At 41.1% G+C, this 20,539-nt stretch overlaps 1 protein-coding gene across 1 annotated transcript in view; it reads right to left on the bottom strand.

The window, feature by feature from the left end:
* Positions 1 to 20,539, bottom strand: part of dnaaf10 (dynein axonemal assembly factor 10) — a 222,300-nt gene that overhangs the window by 129,864 nt on the left and 71,897 nt on the right. The window contains exon 3 of the mRNA XM_028820267.2: positions 16,567 to 16,697. Coding sequence (XP_028676100.1) covers positions 16,567 to 16,697 — 131 coding nt within the window. The remainder of the gene's footprint in view (positions 1 to 16,566; positions 16,698 to 20,539) is intronic.

Below are 20,539 nucleotides of genomic sequence, written 5' to 3'. Positions count from 1 at the left end.
TCTACAGTACACACTAACAATATATGTTAGAAAATGCAGCAACAGACAATTGAAAAATAGGCATCAAAACAACACATATTGTAAGGAGTGCAATGTGGCAATGACTGAAATTGGCTGCTTTGAGCGAGATCAGACTTTGCTGTGTAAAATGTATGTGATATGTATGTGAAATCATAGAGAATTCAGGCTCATACAACATGCAAGACAGTAACATTTGTCAAAAGTAAATATTTTTTGTTGATTTGATATGTTAAACAATTGCTTTGTGTTCTTTTTTAAAAAATGTTAGTTTTTGGAAAAATATTCAGCCCTGGGAGAAAAAGAAACAAAAAAAAAATTAGCCCTAAAAGAGTTAATAGAGAGGCGAAGGGAAGGACAAGATGTGGTAGAAAAAAGTATACAAGCAATAGGGATAACCGCACCCTGGAGAGGATTGTGAAACAAAACCCATTCAAAAATGTGGGGCAGATTCACAAAGAGTGGACTGCAGCTGGAGTCAGTGCTTCAAGAACCACCACACACAGACGTATGCAAGACATGGGTTTCAGCTGTCGCATTCCTTGTGTCAAGCCACTCTTGAACAAGAGACAGCGTCAGAAGCGTCTCACCTGGGCTAAAGACAAAAAGGACTGGACTGCTGCTGAGTGGTCCAAAGTTATGTTGTCTGATGAAAGTAAATTTTGCATTTCCTTTGGAAATCAAGGTCCCAGAGTCTGGAGGAAGAGAGGAGAGGCACAGAATCCACGTTGCGTGAGTTCCAGTGTAAAGTTTCCACAGTCAGTGATGGTTTGGGGTGCCATGTCATCTGCTGGTGTTGATCCATTGTGTTTTCTGAGGTCCAAGGTCAACGCAGCCATCTACCAGGAACTTTTAGGGCACTTCATGCTTCCTGCTGCTGACGAACTTTATGGAGATGCAGATTTCATTTTCCAACAGGACCTGGCACCTGCACACAGTACCAAAGCTACCAGTACCTGGTTTAAGGACCATGGTATCCCTATTCTTGATTGGCCAGCAAACTCGCCTGACCTTAACCCCATAGAAAATCTATGGGGTATTGTGAAGAGGAAGATGCAATACGCCAGACCCAACAATTCAGAAGAGCTGAAGGCCACTATCAGAGCAACATGGGCTCTCATAACACCTGAGCAGTGCCACAGACTGATCGACTCCATGCCACGCCGCATTGCTGCAGTAATCCAGGCCAAAGGAGCCCCAGCTAAATACTGAGTGCTGTACATGCTCATACTTTTCATGTTCATACCTTTCAGTTGGTCAACATTTCTAAAAATCCTTTTTTTGCATTGGTCTTAATTGATATTCTAATTTTCCGAGATACTGAATTTGGGACTTTCATTAGTTGTCAGTTATAATCATCAACATTAAACGAAATAAGCATTTGAAATACATCAGTCTGTATGTAATGAATAAATCTAATATACAAGTTTCACTTTTTGAATGGAATTACTGAAATAAATCAACTTTGTCATGATATTCTAATTTTATGACCAGCACCTGTATATATATATTTATATTGTAACAGATAGCCAGGGCACAGACAGACACCACACCAATGTCCACAACACACAGTTTATTTCACACTATTTACAAGAGGTTCCGGCAACTCACACACGACTCTCTTTAGGGCCGCCTCCACTCCTCTCTCATAAGCTCCGTTTTCCTCCTCCCGACTCCGGACTCCTCAAAGGGAGTGAGGTGGCCCCTTTTATCACACCCTGGATGTGCTCCAGGTGCTCGGTGATGGTCATCTGGAAGCACTTCCTGGTGTGGCGAAGTGCTGCTCTTGCACCTGGAAGCACTCTGAGCATACACAGTGTAGCAGAAGTGCTGTCCTCCAGGGCTCAGAAACCATCCAGGCGCACCCTGTGTTTGGCCATGCACCCCCACAGGGTTAAGCTTCCCACCTCCGTATCCATGGTCCTTTTCGCTGGAAATCAGAGGGGCTGCCCTGTTGTGTTCAGAGGAGATATTGTCCCTTTCCTGGTCCTTCCCTGATCCAAGCGTCCCGGTAGGGCAAGGTCTCTGGTCATCTGCCACAATATTACACACACACATACATATTATACACACCGTATATCTTCCAATAGTAGCCCCGGCGTTTATTCAAAAAATTATTCGGATGGCCCGGCGTTTAAAAGAGCCCGGCGGTTGTTGGAGACTGGCTATTATTTGCCTCGCAGATGGAATGGTGATGGGTAAACGGGGTTCATTTGACAGTAAAATACGGTATGGTACCGTATTTACGGCCACAAAATGTAGGCAACAACATTTCAGGATTTAATGAAATTATCAGTACAGCAGTATGGTATTATTAAAGCAGTATACAGTATTACCGTAAGCATGAAAAACAGGTACGGTAGACATCTACTGAACTTTCTTGCCAATGATTCCACCAGCACTAGCCTGCACTAGTCCGAATTTCGCACGAGAGCGCTCATCAGCCCGACAAGTCCCCTGAGGAATGTAAGGAAATGCAATAAGCTCCAAACTCACGCATATATGTATACATTACGACATGAGATTGGATAAGATACAATAAAGTACAGTATTTACCATCTACTCGTCGTCTGAATCGATGGCTGGCCCTCCTTAAAGCAGTGGATAAGATCGTCCTCAGATACATCGCATGCATTGATGATTCCACAATCCTTGAAGGATTTTCTTATAATTTCTGGGGTGATTTCTTGCCAAGCTGATATTATCCACGTTACTAACAAACATAGTGCCAGCGCTTTCAAATTTTCGCCAGCTGTAAACCCCTGCCAACCAATTATCAAACAACTCTCGAAGCTTGTCTTTGAGGGGCTTGTTCCAAACAACATCAGCAGGTTGGACATACTTGTAAATTTCCCATTGGGATTAATAAAGTATCTATCTATCTATCTATCTACCTACCTACCTACCTACTTGGTGCAACCACCAGGGATAACTGCCGTTGACATTTTATATTTCTTCAGTTCTTGTTTCGTTTCCTCACTGATGTGACAGTGGTAAGCGTCCCAGACAAGAAGTCTCTTCCGGAAACAGAAAACACCGCAAACTTTCTGCAACCACATTATTGTTAATTCCTGATACATCCATCCGTTTGTTGAGGTCGCTACCACAGCTTCTTGGACATCCTGTAGTCTTGCCACTTCTCGCTTTGCGCCCCGAAATACAATAAACTGCTTCAATTTTGTGCCATCTGCTTTCGCTGCCAATGTGACAGTGAAATGCGATTTCTCGTGACCAGAAGTTTTTATTGTAACACTCCTATTGCCAGTTGGTTCGACTGTTGTAGAACCAGGCATGTCGAACCAAGCAGATGTCTCGTCCATTCCAATGATTTCGCCGTCCTTAACTCCATCTGCAGTTCGCTGATTGGCAACCCACATCACAAGAGACAAGCTTGTCAATAACTTGTTCTGGATCCTTCTGCGCCAGCGATGTCTTCCGACTGAGCGATAAATGATGGTGTTTCATAAATTTGTCAAGCCAGCCAGCACTGGCTACGAACATTTCTTTTCTTTTTGAAGCATCATCAATCTCCATATCAAAAATCCTCTTTGCTTTACGTGCGGACCATTTTCCTGGAGACACGCACACCTTCCAGTCTTTGTTCAATAATCCATGTTAACACCAGTTCATCTAATTCTTCGCTCACTTTCTTAGCTCCTCTACCAGGCAATCGTTTACTTCTGGCACCTTTTTCTGCCTCTGTTTTCTCAATATCAGTCATCTGCTTGCGCCATTCTCAGATACGTTTTGGATCCACCCCAAAATGTCGTGCAGCTTCTTCGCCTGAATGTTCTTTTGCGTATGTTACCGCATGGAGTTTGAATGGTAAATCAAATGACCGTTTCCTTCCCATTGCTCACACTACAAACACGGGCCCACAAGAAAACAGTGACACGAACAGACACCCGCATGACCCTTCCGAAGGAAAAAGTGTCAGTGGAGGTAAAGGTTAACAGGTCACCGAGGAAGAGGGCGCAGAGTTTTTCATGTGATCATGTACTGTCTGTCCGGCCAATACAGCCCCTTCTTCCCTGGTCAAAGGTGAGGATTAACGTGTCGAAGATTGCATTTTCATGTTCTTCCTGCCCCTTCCACCCACCTCTGCCCTCCCTGTGGGGTTATGATTGACGTGGAGACGAAAGGGCAAAATGTACACAAAGAAATTTCGTTTTGACTTTCTCCCTTCCTCGATAGCATCCGACGACAAAACATTTTTGACACGAAAAGGTACTTACCATATGATTCACTGCAAGAGGGCGGTAGCCCAGGTGGTACGAAAAGAGGATTAGCGTACGGAAAAGGTGGTGGGTCATTGGAAATCAGCGTTTACTACAGACCGGCGCTTAAAGGAGACCAGCTACTATTGGAGACCGGCGTCTATTTGTCGCGACATCTCTTCAAACCCGGCGTTTATTGGAAACTGGCATCAATAAGAGCCCGCCACTACTAGAAGATATACGGTATATATATTAATAATAGTAGTGGCCCTATCACTGACTCCTTTGAGATACTACTCTTAATTTCACCCAATTCTAATAAGGTTTCTTGCACTATCATCCTCTGATTCCTGATCAAATGCTTTCTCAAAGTCAAAATAAATAATACCATATGTACCACTCTGATTGTATCATTTTGTTGCTTCCTCGTGCAATTCCAGTATATTAGTAAAACATGGTCTCCCTCATCTGAATCCATATTGACTGCTCAGTAAAACTCCCATTCTAGCCATGTGTTGCTCAATTTTATCCTTAGTAATTCCTTCTATTAATTTACCTGTAATTATACTTTTTATGTAATGGGATGGCATTTGCCAATTTCCTGTCCTTTGGAATTTCACCAGTGCACAGTGACTTTATATAACTACTCACTGACTTCCTTAAGCACTCAAGAATAAATCTTATCTGGTCATGGTGATTTGATTGATTTCAGCCTATTAAATCTGAGCAGTACTTCTCCCTCTATAATTTCAAAATCACTCAGTGTCTCTTTTACTAGTCTCTGTTACTGCTGGGAACTTATCCAGTTCCTCACATGTAAAAACCTCAGGAAAAAATGCAAGTCTGGACCATCTGTTATCTGTATTTTTGAATTGTCCTTTAGTATTCCTTATGCACTTTAGCTCCTCCCTGACTGTTCTTTTTCTACTAAAATACTCAAAGAATCTCTTTGGGTCAATTTTCACCTTAACTGCTATATTCCTCTCTAACTGCGTTTTAGCTTCCCATATATCCTTGTTAATGGTTGCGATCATGCTCTCATTCACCCTACAATTCAAATCTATAATAATAAAAGGCAAAGCCCTCACTGACTGACTGACTGACTCACTCATCACTAATTCTCCAACTTCCCGTGTAGGTGGAAGGCTGAAATTTGGCAGGCTCATTCCTTACAGCTAACTTACAAAAGTTAGGCAGGTTTCATTTCGAAATTCAAAGCGTAATGGTCATAACTGGAACATATTTTTTGTCCATACACTGTAATGGAGGAGGCGGAGTCACGTATCGCGTCATCACGCCTCCTACGTAATCACGTGAACTAAAAACAAGGAAGAGATTTACAGCACGAGTCACACGCGGGAACGAAGGTAAATGACGTTAATTTTTGACTGTCTTTTAATACTGTGTAAGCATACATATTAACACATGTGCAATTAAACGTGTGCATTTACGGGGTGATTTCTCAGGCTTAAAAGCTCGCCTTTTACTAAAAAGGTAAATGCAAAACTATTTTCAATCAGTTTATTGAAACGCTCCCGTTAAGGATTGCAATAACATATTCGCGAGATAAAAGAACGAAGTAGGGGGAAATGGAGGAACAGCCGCAAACAGCGAAGAGCAAAAAATTAATTCAACAATTGAGAACGGAGCGAGTTAAGCATACAAGCATGTTCATAAGGGAAACAAAGCACGGTGTAAAACGTAAGTTTCAATTAAGTTTATAGAAACGCTCCCGCTGCGGATTGCAATAACATATTCCGCGAGATAAAAGTTTAATGAGAAGACACGAGGTATAAACGAACCACACGCCGTGGCGCAACGTTAGGGGCAACAGTTTCAACCATTCTATGATCTGCTTCTCGCAACTGAAAGACGGCACATGGCGGATGTTAGCCGACTTGCAGACCGCAACGTTAGGGGCTTCAACTATGGCGCTGACGCCACATCTCAGTGCCAACACTTTGCAGACTGTACTTAAAAGACACGCCCTCCTCACTGGACAGTTAAAAACACCAATCAAACTAACGATGACATCAAGTATTACCTAATCCAAAGTAGGAAAGGAGGCATCTTCATAAAATGCGTGGTGGGATGATTTGCATGAGACGCTGCTTTAAAAAAAAAATGATAAAAAAAATACGGGATAAATCCCGTCCAGTATTGATTCAAAACGGGACGCGCAATTTCATTCTCAAACGCGGCACGATTCCGTATTTTAAAGGACGGGTGGCAACCCTACAGTGCCAGGTAACCACCCATACAATCAGATTGTGATTCAGACTAGGAATGCAATGAATGTAATTACCCCGATCTACATACAAGGCGAAAGTCTTGCAACATTCAAAGATGATGGTTTGGGATAAGTACACCATACAACATAAAAGAGCTTATGAAGCCTTGAACCGAAAAAAGCAAGATCTCAGAGATCGTAAAAAAAAAAATAGGAGGTAATGTCGTTTTACTCGCTGTACATTTTAGTCAAACATTACCAGTTATTCCACGAGGGAGACCAGCAGATGAACTCAACGCGTGTTTAAAATCCATGCTTCTCCTACGCTCGGTTATATGTCGCGTGTTCTCGGGTAGGTGCACCAAAAAATGTATACATTTAAGCATGTAATGGGCAAACAAAAAATGAGGTATACCCGAAGGCACTGCAGTAGTACTTCATGTAACTTTACTTCTTAAATGTTAATGTTTTACTGTTTAATAATTTATACGCTTCTTATATGTTGTTCAAATTCTTTTATCAAAATACCACTGACAGCGCAATGCATGATAACATGGAGTGAATACACCATACGCATCCGCCCACGGCTGCCCTGCTGTGCGCAGATAGGAGTTGATTCTACAATAAAATAAAATAAACATAAAAGAGTAAAACAATCATCACCCATAAAGCGGATAGTAGACGTGACGTACTATATGTGTACCACATTTCAAGTGTATACGTGAAACGGTTTGCGAGCTACAGGTCATTTAAAATCCTGGACAGACACACAAATTGCCACGGTAGCAAATTACAGAAGAAGATTTTACTGTTTAATAATTTATATTTATATGAAAAGTGCTTCTTATATATTACTTCATATTCTCATATGATAATGATATTAATGTTTATATTGATTTCTGTGTTATTAAAACTGCATGTATGTGTGTATATGTATATATATATATATATATATATATATATATATATATATATATACTAGCAAAATACCCGCGCTTCGCAGCGGAGAAGTAGTGTGTTAAAGAGGTTATGAAAAAAAAAGGAAACATTTTAAAAATAACGTAACATGATTGTCAATGAAAGCCCGTTTCAGTCAGTAAGTCTTATGTGTGTGTTTATGTATGTGTGTATATATATGTAGATGTGTATATGTAGATATGTATATATATGTATATGTATATAAATGTTTATGTGTGTGTGTATATTAGATAGATAGATAGATAGATAGATAGATAGATAGATATATAATATATATATATATATATATATATATATATATATATATATATATATATAAAAGACAGCAACAGTTATAACAATGACAACACAATTACATTGACAATCATGTTACGTTATTTTTAAAATGTTTCCTTTTTTTTTCATAACCTCTTTAACACACTACTTCTCCGCTGCGAAGCGCGGGTATTTTGCTAGTCTATATATATAATTCATTAAGCCGACAGAACAGGCAAGACAACCATGGGATACGCATGATAGAGCCACGCCCGCCAACTCACAGAGACCCGCCTACCAACGCTAAGACAATGGGATACGCCGACAACTCACAGAGCCACGTCCACCAACTCTAAGACCATGGAACGAGAATGCTTGCCCGTCCACCCGCCTGCCTGACTGACTGTTACCAGCGTGTAAAACCATCGCAGCTTTTAACTCACAAACTGCAACAACTCACCAAATGTGTAAAACCATCGCAGCTGTTAACTCACAAACTGCAACAACTCACCAAACGAGGGCACCCTGTCTCTCGAGGCATTCACACTGCCGGAAGACAACCATGGGATACGCAAAAAAATAGCCATGTCAGTCAACTCACAAAGCCCAGTCCACCAACTCACACCCAACAACTCGAGCACACGTCCACCCACGCTCTCAAGGCATTCACAGTGCCTGCTCATGTGCCCGGACGCAACAACTCACCAACTCGCTTTTGTCTCTGCTACAGTACACATGCACCACTGAGCCACGTTGACTTTTCATTATTCTTTTCGGTTTCGGCTGCATTTCTATATATAATCCAACAAGTCGTCCGACCATGGGATACAAATGACAGAGCACCGCTCAACAACTCGAACCGATACAGAGACATGCCCACCAACTCTAAGAGCATGGGACAAGAACGCCTGCCCACTTGACTGTTACCAGCGTTCACTACAATGTACTAGAGTGTAAAACCATCACAACTGCTAACTCACAAACTGCAACAATTCACCAAACACCACATCAGACGCTTTCTATATCTAGATAGATACTCATTATTCCCCGGCATGCGTCCACCCACGCTCTCAAGGCATTCACAGTGCCTGCTCATGTGCCCGGACGCAACAACTCACCACACACATATTTTGTTTAATTTGACTCAACACGGGAAACCTCACCCGGCCCGGCCACGGAGAGGATTGACAGATTGATAGATCTTTCTCGATTCTTAGCTGGTGGAGCAATTTGTCTGGTTAATTCCGAAAACGAATGAGACTCCCTACTGCTAAATAGTTACGCGATCGCCAAGCGGTCGGCGTCCAACTTCTTAGAGGGACAAGTGGCTTTCAGCCACGTGAGATTGAGCATTAACAGGTCTATGATGCCCTTGGATGTCCGGTATTGCACGCGCGCTACACTGAATGGATCAACATGTGTCTACCCGGCGCCGACAGGCGTGGGTAAGCCGTTGAACCCCATTTGTGATGGGGACCAGGGCTTGCAATTGTTCCCCACGAACGAGGAATTCCCAGTAAGTGCAGGTCATACGCTTGCACTGATTACATCCCTGCCCTTTGTATACACCCCCCCACCCCTCGCTACTACAATGATTGGGTGACTTGGTGGATTATATATAGAAAAGCAGCCGGAACCGCAAAGAACAATGAAAAGACAACGTGGCTCAGAGGTGCATGTGGACTGTAGCAGAGACAAAAGCGACTCAGTTGAGGAGTTGGGGGCGGGCACAAGAGCAGGAAGTGCGTACTGAACAATGACTGTATGTTGGTTCGTAGCGTGCATTGTTGCAATGTTACTTTTCTTGGTGGTTTATTAAATTATGGATTTTTCAAATGTTCATTTTTTTCCATGTGCTTAAAAATCATTAAAAAAGCGGCGTGATTATGCGGCGTATTTACTTTACACAGCTGTTTTATACCTTTGAAGCTTCTTTTATTATTTACTTGCTTACCCAACTTTTTGCTTTTATAAATTTTCAACTAATTCCAGTTTTTGGAATGTACCTGTACTGCATTATTATGTGTAACACGTTTTTAAAGTTGTTCCACTGCTCCTTGACTATCACCACACTTCAAAGCTTGTCTGTTTATCCCTTTCAAACTTTGCCACATATATTCAAATTAAAGGTTTTAGTCTTTGTATCAGTGTCCTTCCAAAACACTGAGAATTGCATTATATTATATTCACTTGACCATAGCAGTTCAATCACTTCTACATTATCAGTTTTATCCCGATTATTACAAAATACTAAATCTAGACAGGCTTCCCCTCACATTGGTGTTTTAACATACTGTGTTAAAAAAGTCACTTATTAACATTGTGGTGGGCCCTTACCTGGCCAGGACACCTCAACAGTGGAAGGACTGAGGGAGAGAGCTTATTCAGGGCATTACCTCCCCAAGATTGCTGGCGGCAGTCCCCTGGATTGCAGTGGTGCCTCAGACTCTCACCTGAGAATTGGACACTAGAGCAGATCTGCCGGGTTCCATGTCACCAGAGGAACTGCTAAGCCCTGTGTGGCAGCACTTCAGCCACACCCAGAACTGTTAGTGTAAGAAGGTCGCTGGATACCTGGAGCACTTCCGGGTGTCCTATTAAAGGCGCCAGCTGCCACAACTCCAGGAGCCTGAGTTGGGAGGAACTGAACAAAGCTTGCTGGAGGAGGAGTGAAGGCAAAGAGAGAGAAAGACGAAGAAGAGAACTGTATTTGCGCAGTGGTGCTGTGTGCATGAACTGTGCTGTACAGGTACAGGGAAACAGGGAAGGCGTTTCCCATGGGGAAAAAAAGAGAAATAAAAATGTGTGTGCTGAACTTGTGTCCCACGTCTTTCTGTGTTGAGGTTTGGGAGGTTAGAAATGCCACAACGACTATAAACTTCTGCTCTTGTGCTCCTCTATTTGTAAAGTTAGCACAATTAATACTTGGGTAGTTAAAGTCATTTATGACTACAATATGCCCCTGTTAACTTACGTTTTTAATATTATTAAAAACATAGATATGGAGATTACTGTCTGCATTGGGGAGTCTAAAAAATTAGAAGAGTAAATACTTTTTTGTATGAAAACTTACTCCCAATACTCAAAAAAATTGTATTATTTCAGAGAAGAACTGTGTTATATTACAAAAGTACTGTGTTATTTCACAAAAGATATTTGCCTGATGTGGTCAGAACCATCATGCACGGAAGTGCATAGGCGGGCAGTCAAGTGACAAGAACCAAACAAAATTCATAGGTATACATTTAATCCTTCTTTGTTTTTTAAACCACTCTGTCTAGCGATTATCAGAGCAGCACTTGGTGTAAAGCAAGAAGTAACCTGCTGCTGCTGGTGGTAGTAACACTGGGCATGTGTGTGGAGAGAAGGGTTTAAAATGCACATAATTTGCAATAAGGTGACAATAACTAAACAAAGGTTAGACATACTTTTAATCTTAATCAGATTAAAGTTTATTAAGTTTAGTACAGATCTTGGTAACACAAAGTTGTCTTTCTAGCCTCATGGAGGCAGGGCATGGAGTTTGCTGGTCTCGGGTGTGTGCTCGATGTTACTGAAAGCAGCAAGCAAGATCCTTGAATACTGGAAATGTGTCAGTAATACTTCTCAATTAACAAAAAATGTTTAGTTTTTCATGTGCTATGAAGTAAATAATATCTATCTGCCATTTCCCTCACCCAACATGAACGCTCAAAGTATACACACTACCCACTGCACCACCAGATCACACTGTTCCAAAATATCTATAGTAAATAACAAGTCTGAAACTAAAAAGATGCTTTATTTATAGGCTTCTGTTAGTGGACCGCATGCAGCATACGCTTTTCTGCTTGGCTTGTCTGTAGTAGTAGGGTGCTGTACCGTGTTAGCCATTATGGATGAAATGTGAAGTCAAGCAAAATGACAGCTTTTATTGGCTAACTAAAAAGATTACAATATGCAAGCTCTCGAGGTGACTCAGGCCCTTCTTTAGGCAAGACCTTCACTTCAGATACATCAATCCCAGATGAGAGAGAGCCACTCGGCATTGAGGGAACAGTTTCATCAGCTTCTTCCTTGGTTTCTGTGCATTTGTCCAATTTTCTCTGCTCTTTGATCTTACTGGGGTGTTATATTCCACGTATACTGAACCTTTTCCAGAATACACCCAGGAACTAACACTAGAATTCCTGAAGCTTAAGATTTGTTTCGTTGTCCCTGACCTCCTTAAATTTTTTTATTTTGCAAATGTGTGGTTTAGCAGAACGTAGCCTGCCACACTGCCATCAACAATAATAGCAGCTCACTACTCAAAACTGTAAATGGAAGGAGAATCTGGAATCAAACCTGCAACCTCTAGATTATAACACAAAAGTCTTTACCTCTGCACCAGCTAAGCCGATGTATCTAGTTTATATCGATTGAGAGTTGGAATTCACATTTTAACACACTGCCAGTAACATGTAAATCACACTTGTTTTGTTATACCTTTTGTGATAGTGTTTATTTGATATTTGGACTTCAATCTTCACACATTATACACTTCACATCAACAATTTGTCAATTACTATAACATGAAAAAAGTTTTAGTTATGTGTTCAACATTTCTTGCCATCCAACATTTACAAATGGTTGTAGACATGAAACACACATGAAATATATGTATTTCAAATAACAATATATTATTTACACTATATAATTCCAGACACATAACTCCTAAATAAAGAGACTTGAGCTGGGAGAATTTTGCATCTGACTTCATTTCAGCTACCTTGGTTTGTGTGATGGGATAGCAGGCTGCTTGCAGCCAGTGCTGAACTGACACATTTGCAAAACAAAGATGTAGATAATGCGGTGCGAAGGAATATGGCCCGGCATTATGATTTTTTTTCGTAGGCTTCAGGGATTCTAGTGCTAATTGCCTTGTCAAAGCGAAAACTTTAAAATGATTCCCCAGTTATATAGAGATGCACAAGGTCATTCAGTGTTTCAAGGCTGTAGAGAAGTACTGTATGACATTTTAACTCGGTTCACGCAAGAAAATTCTCTATGACAGATGGCCTTCACATATCTCAACCTGCTTGGCAGCCACTGTGTGCTTTTTAGGTCACTGAAATGAGTCACTTTCTCATTAAGCAGTTCACTTGTTTCACTCGGTTCTCTTTGCTTCTTTTAGGGTATGGTGGTACATCTAAAACATGGCTTTCAGTGTATGCTTATATTCGACCAGGTATTTGGAGACTTTCACACTATCCAGTACTGCTAGTTCTAATTTGTGTGCCACACAGTGGATTGCTATGATGTGGGGTATCCGCTGTTTTAATCTTCCAGCTACTCCTGTTTTCTCACCCATCATCACTACATCTCCATCAAAATCTGCACACTACTTTCTCTGTCTATGTCTCTTCACTGGAACCCATGGTGTTCACTGCCTCATCAATATTTTCTAAAACATCTGCAGCATTTCGCGCTCTTCACTGGTTGACATTTGATCAAGTAAATGGATTTGTCACCATTATCTTTCACATACCTGACATGAACCAACACCTGTTCTGTGATGCCAGTGTCTGTACTGCCATCTGCAAGAACTGATAAGAATTTTTTTCTTGCATTTTCTTTTCAATCTGATCTCTTGACATTTGTGCTGTTGCTCCAATAAATTCTCTGCAAGCATGATCAAAGTGGAACCGAGATCGAGGCCATTTGCTGCTTGAAGTTTGCCAAGAATGTTAAATTTTGCTAATGGTAGTTCACTTTTGGTAATATAGTATGTTGTTCCGAAAAGTTTTGTCAGGACTTCATATTGTGCTTTGTTCAATTCTATTATGTTCTTTGCTATTGGCGTTTGTTCAGGGAAAGAAGCTGCAGACTGGGCACCCATACACTTCTTGTAATGCAGAGATCTGTCAAGCTTTCTGATAGGCTCTTTCCTAAAATTAGTGTTTCCAGTAACAAAAGCACTTGTCAAGTAAGAAATTGTGGGAAATTGATGACACACCCAACAGAACATTGTGTCATTCACCTTATCATGTTTCAGGCATGGAAATTCTTTTGTCCACGAAACCAAAAAGCTATGCTTTCTTTTTGCCACATAGACAGAGATTTCTGAATTCTTCCACACTGTGGCAGTCTGCTCTTCTCCCTCTGTTCCCTGTTCTTCATTCTGGCTTGTCTGTTTTGGCCAAGTACAGTAGAACTGAAATACTGTTGTAAACCCATGCGCCGCCTCCTTGTCAAATTTTTACACACGCACACGCACACACACACGCGATTTCTCAGGCTACTGTTGAAGATGGGAGAAGTTCCATATTGTTTGAGAGGAACAACTTCTTCATTCCACTTTCAAGACCATGGGTTTGGAAGAGGAGAATGCGACCAACTGAAGATGACACACTGGGCAAGGAGGAATGCAACTATGCTTCAGCTCCGGATCCAGCAGTTGTTGACCTAGCGCTTGATGAAAGCATCTCTTGCAGAGAGGAGATCCTCCAGCTGAGGAAGCAAATTGAGACCCTTACAATGAACCAGTGATTTGGGATTCACCATTTGCTGGCTCAGACATTCGCTGTTTTACAAGGTAAGATGTCCAGCAGACTCATGTTATTATGTATTAATCCTGCAAACATATTTATCTGTCGATGAATAAAGTTTAATGACTACTGTCACACAAGGTCTCTTGGGAGTCAGCCAAAGGGACCAGAAAATGAAAATTCCATGCCAGGCCAGGTGTAGGCGGGTTGAGCTGAACTCTCTCCTTTCTCTCCATATACCAAATAAAAGAAGTCCTGCCTTTATTCGATTATGCTCCAAAGACATCACTCCTGTCCTGGCCCCCAAGGACGTCACTTCCTGTGAACTGCCTATAAAAACCCCTCATCCTCCATACTTGATCAGTTCTGTTTTAGACTCAAACCTGTACACATTGTATGCAAACTAAAAAAGTTTGCAGCCAGGGAAACTATACGGGTGGCTGCCCCAAACCTTGGTTGTGTGCCCGGCTATTTATTTCACATTGGCGTAGTCAGCAGGATGGCCTCCTGGAAGAATCGGGAGACAGACACAAGAAGACTCTGGACACACCGTCCTAACATCTGACCACTAAGGAGATAGGTCGGAGATTACCGTGCCCACGCTCCCGTTGTGAAGTCGGTTAGTGTTGGTGGAGGGAACCAGAGGCATGCTTTGACCCAATAGTCTGGTAAGAAACTCTGTGAATGTGGACGAAGGGCTTACGGAAAAGGGCCAGGCTCCTGAGTGACAAGACTGCTCCACAAGCTCCCACAAGGGGAAAGACCCTGGACAAAAGTGGGAGTACCCAAGGCTGGCAGGCAAGGAGAGTGATGCAGTGGGAGTTCAAACCCCAACTGCCGACGGCTACCCAAGTCAAGGAACTGTGGACGAAAGTTGGGTGCTGGTTGCGACCAGAGTATAACAACATCTGACAGATAGTCCAACAAGTAGTGTGTGTGCTACTTCTGAAAGACCTTCTGATTGACCTCGACCAGCTAGCCTGATTAAGAATATGGTCTTGTTAATTTGGATCATACAGTCAATAAGAGAGGAAACCTACCCAGGAAAACCAGAAAAGGACCCCTGTGGACCCAGACGTTCTTGTGTCCATACCTTGGCGCCCCGTTGCCACCCTACGAAGCATGCCCCGGGACCTACTGGCCCACAGCAGCCGTCTTCCTGCAGTGAGCAAGGGGTTTTCGGAGGTGTCGAGATGGCCCTCTGGCTGTTGCGCATACTGGGGAGGTGTTACTTAACGGTACTAAGACAGTAGCCATCTTCGATTCTGGCAGCAACATTTCAATTGTTGCCCGCCACGAGGTGTCATGACCTCTCGGCCAGGTATGCTGGACCCGATTGGTCTGGGATGAGGGGGAGGCTATGTCACACACATGCGTTTGGGAGTCAGCCAAAGGGACCAGAAATCGCCAATTCCATGCCTGGCCAGGGGGCGGCGGGTTGTGCTGAACCTCTCTTTTCTTTCCACAGACCAAATGAGAAATCCTGCTTGTATCCGATTATGCTCCGAAGACATCACTACCTGTCCTGGCCCCGAGGAAAATAAAAACCCCAATAACAAGTTAATACGACTGGATCTCACCTTCATAATTATGGATGTAGCTTGGAACATATAGTTTGAAACCCTTCTCCTTTTTAGCTCTTGGCGTTTGCATAGTGGCTGAATAATGCGGGCATGTCTTGAAATGACTGGGTGATTAATGGCATAGCTAGTCCATTTTGATATCAGCACTGAAGTGAGACAGTTGGCTGACACGGAAACCGGAAGAGTGTGTACATATATCCTATTATGTTTGCCAAACATCATATGAAAGAGACAAGAGGAGAGTGAAAGTCATTACACACACGCACAAGCAAATACATTTCTGCAGTTAAATCATTATGATTAAAACACGTTTGTTCCATGATCATTTTTTTTTTCATTCAAATAGTAAGTCATGAGAGTGAACAAAGCAAATAAAAGAGGGACTTTGATTTCACTCAGAATTTTAGGTAGTGGTTGGGCAGGGCAGTGTTTGGACATCCCAAATGGAAAAGTTAACAGCCCTGGGACATCAGGCTACTGATTCTGTGAGCTCTGATGTGTCTGATTTTCCTTTTGCCATTACAGTGGAAATAAGATCACTCATTTTTAAGGGTTTTTTTTCAGTGCTGGCAATGTTCTTTTTTGCTCCTTATTAGCTCATTATTCCATGTACTTAAGTTTCTTATTTCATTTATGTCTCCTTAATCTATTTCTAGATTCAGGAATGCTACTTCAATACCTTCTCTTATTTACAATGCTAAAAATATATAATCACTAAAATCCCCTAGTATAACTTTGTAACATTAATATTTTATGAAGTAAATTGACATTTTTACCATCTCTACTTCCAGTTACAATCTCTGGTGCTCCATCACCAATACCCAAGCCTCCCACACCATCAATGGCATTAATTATCTCCTTGTGTGCATTTACAGAATACACAGGGACATCAGGGGTTTCCAGATTCCTGAAAAACATTGGAAAAAGAATATAACAAGATCTGCAAATTAAATAACTTAATTACATAGATAACTCAGAAATAATTAATTACAGTAAACTGCCAGACCATTACCAGTACACATATATATTTTAAAGACACACTAATAGATTAGATTAAATAAACATAATTATTCCCAGGGGGAAATTTACATGCACACAAATGGATGAAAAAAATAAAGATACAGACTAACAGGTCAAATCAGACAAACAAATACATATTTTGCAGAAATTGAAAAATGAATACAATTGAACTAAAGAGTGTAAGCATTTAGTCTAGGACCCTTGGAGGAAGCACTGAATTCCCAGGTAGCAACAGGCAGAAAAGATTCCCTGAGGTACTTCTTATTTTTTATTAAAAATATAGACTGTCTTTCAAATGTAAAATTTAGTTTTAATTTTTTTTTACAATAAAAAGAATGTTCAAAGTTAACTAAAACAGTTTATACAATCACTCATCTATACATTTACACAATCGGCTCTATCAAATTTTTGGATTGTAGGGGCCTAGTCTACCCATTCTCAAACCAGAAAATTTTGGAGCTGATAATTAACTTAAACACCTACATATACACTTAACCATCTTATTAGGTGGTCAGCTTAAGATGTTTGCTTTGTGACAATACTTAGGTACATTACAGTATTTAAATTATACTCAATTTGTATTTAAGAGGCATAATGTCTGTAAAGAAAACAATCTCCACACATATTAACATCACTAGCCTGTACTTCTAACACAAGGCACAGTGATTTAATATTATCATGATTTTTACGCCAAATTCTGACCATTATCATCTATTTGTCACAGCGGAAATACAGATTTGTCAAGCCAAGCCATATTTTTCAAATTTTTAAATCACACACTTTTCTTTGTCTTGTGCATATTGTAGCCTCATCTTCCCGTCTTCTGTGCTGCAGACTATCTACTTTAAGATCCAATGTATTGTGCAGTCATAGATGGCCATCTGCACACTACTGTGGTAAAGTGCTGATATTTGTGTATTATTGGCATTCTGTATTAGCTTGAACTTACATGGTCATTCACTTCCAAGCTCTCTCATTTCCAAGGTGTTTTCCAAGATAACTACTGCTAAATAAATGTTTTTGTTCATTACAACATTCATTAAGAAGTTTAAGAGTTTCTAAATACAACTGCTACCTGTTTATCCTATAATTTAAGTCTGCAGGTGTTTATAAAAGATGTAACTTATCTCTTATATATATTTCTCTTCTGGCTCGTCCTGCTTCCACTTCAAAATGGGTCCAGCCCACACAGCATTTCTCGATTCCTATTCATCCTCTTCCAAACCCTTCCCCACGCTTCCTGCGGCTCCTCTTCAAAATTGGTCCCACCCACACGCAGCTGACACGGCATTTCTCGATTCCTATTCGTCGTCTTCCATGTCATGCACTATACTGGCCTACTGAACGTAATACATCCAACAAGTACTCGAGGTGCTGCCACAATGGTAAAGCAGCTTTACCACCTTTGCGGAAGCCACCTGTGTCTTTACGACAGCTGCTTACACAGCAAACATCAGAAGCTAAAAATTATCGTGAACACATTCGAGAATACAACTCTTCTCTAGTGTTTGCTTCCATGAATGCACAGATAACTCAACCTCCTGGCCATGGTCCATACTGTTTAAAAATACACGGGCAAATTTATCACCAAATCTCTCCACTATACGCTAACACTTCTACCTCTCCAGGATATGGACAGTTGTATGTTTTTGACACAGCGCAAGCTTCTGAAGTATGCTTACAAAATAAAGCAAACTCTGCATGCAGAGAAAATGTACTTCTCCAGCTAGATTCCATGCTCAGAACCATCAACCCCTTCGTTAAATCATACAAACACATGCATGAAATCGCTCAGTCCAATCCAACAGCTGTATGAATGGTTTTCAAGGAAAACCCTAGGCAGGATTCATGACAATACAATGCCCCGATATGTCACACCGATGTTGCAGCGATTTTTGTCGGAGAAGATGGCGAAACGCCTGCCGAAAGGGACATTTGCATCTATCCCATAGGCAACTCCTGTAAACAGATTTCCAAGCTCAATATGAATTGCAATCCTATGGTTTACCCACTTTTATTCCCTTACTGAGACATTGGCTGGCACAAAGATTTACAACATGTTCCCGATAAAAGAACCGGCAAGCAAATAAGGCTTACTCAATGCCAATTTTACGCGTACAGATTAGCAATGAGGAATACATTTAGTATTTTGCACTCCAGCGGCAAACTATTCCAACAGTACGTCGTAGATGCGTATGTTAACACAGAGGGCACGCATCTCAACTATCTCAGATTACATCAACAAGATCAACAGTACGTCGTAGATGCGTATGTTAAAACAGAGGGCACGCATCTCAACTATCTCAGATTACATCAACAAGATCAACAGTACGTCGTAGATGCGTATGTTAAAACAGAGGGCACGCATCTCAACTATCTCAGATTACATCAACAAGATCAACAGTACGTCGTAGATGCGTATGTTAAAACAGAGGGCACGCATCTCAACTATCTCAGATTACATCAACAAGATCAACAGTACGTCGTAGATGCGTATGTTAAAACAGAGGGCACGCATCTCAACTATCTCAGATTACATCAACAAGATCAACAGTACGTCGTAGATGCGTATGTTAAAACAGAGGGCACGCATCTCAACTATCTCAGATTACATCAACAAGATCTGTGCGTGGAACTATCAGACGCACTGCAAGCAAATGTTGAAAATAACAACGTACGTGTAGGCAAAATGATCATATTACCGTCCACATTTCCAGGAAGTCCAAGATACATGCAACAAAACTATCAGGATGCCATGGCCATAGCACGTAAATTCGGAAAGCCTGATTTATTTATTACTTTCACATGTAATCCTGCTTGGCCGGAAATTCTACATGCACACTGCGTATTTCAAGAAGTATTTATTTCTTCTTGATTTCTGAATTCCTTTCTCACCGTTTTCCGTTCCTATTCTTACACCGCCGTATGCTACGGTGGGTGTCGGGTAGTTTAAATTAATAGCAATTGAAAAAAAGAGTATTTGAACAGGCTGTTTTTCATCCTGGGAACCTTGAACTTGTGACCTGATGGCAACAACAAAAATTGGAAAAGTAGTGGAAGTGTCCTGTCTGACAGAATACACTCAACTTTGAGTAATACTTGCTTATTAAATAGGACTGTGAGATTGGACTGTTGAGCCAAAGAAAGTTTACAGCTCCATTTTACAATTTAAATTGTTCAGTTATTGTTTCTGACCACAGGATTTCTAAACCAGGCCAGCATAACATTAAGTAAAAGTCTAGTGCTGATTGGCTGAATTCACCAAAGCATTTTTCGCAGCAAATATATGCTGTATTCACCTGTGACCATGTTAATTAAATATTTTCTTGGAGCTGCTTTGGGTATGCATGATTTCACCAACCAATCAGTACTCAATCAATCAATCGATCAATAAATAAATAAATAAATAGCTGTGCAGTATTTTCATTTGAGGAGTACATTAGCTTACGATAATGGGAACATTATGAGTACTGCCACTGGACATATAACACTGATTCCTGTGCTCTGGCTGGCATGGCTAATTTGTATACATAATTAGCCATGTACCTAACAATAATCTCAAAACAAGCCTTAAAAGAGCTCTCCCCTTCCCCCTCCACAAGAAAGAAAACTCACGTGACCCTCTGGAATAATAATAATAGCGAAAGACTTATTTATTAATGCTTATAGGGCATTTCTATCCTATTAACTCTTTTAGAGTGGATATTGACTTTTGTTTGCAGGATGGGT

This window comes from Erpetoichthys calabaricus, chromosome 15 (assembly GCF_900747795.2).
Source record: "Erpetoichthys calabaricus chromosome 15, fErpCal1.3, whole genome shotgun sequence".
Taxonomy (NCBI): Eukaryota; Metazoa; Chordata; class Cladistia; order Polypteriformes; family Polypteridae; genus Erpetoichthys; species Erpetoichthys calabaricus.
The sequence above is the reverse complement of the archived record's forward strand: the minus strand, read 5'-3'. Positions and strand labels throughout refer to the sequence as shown.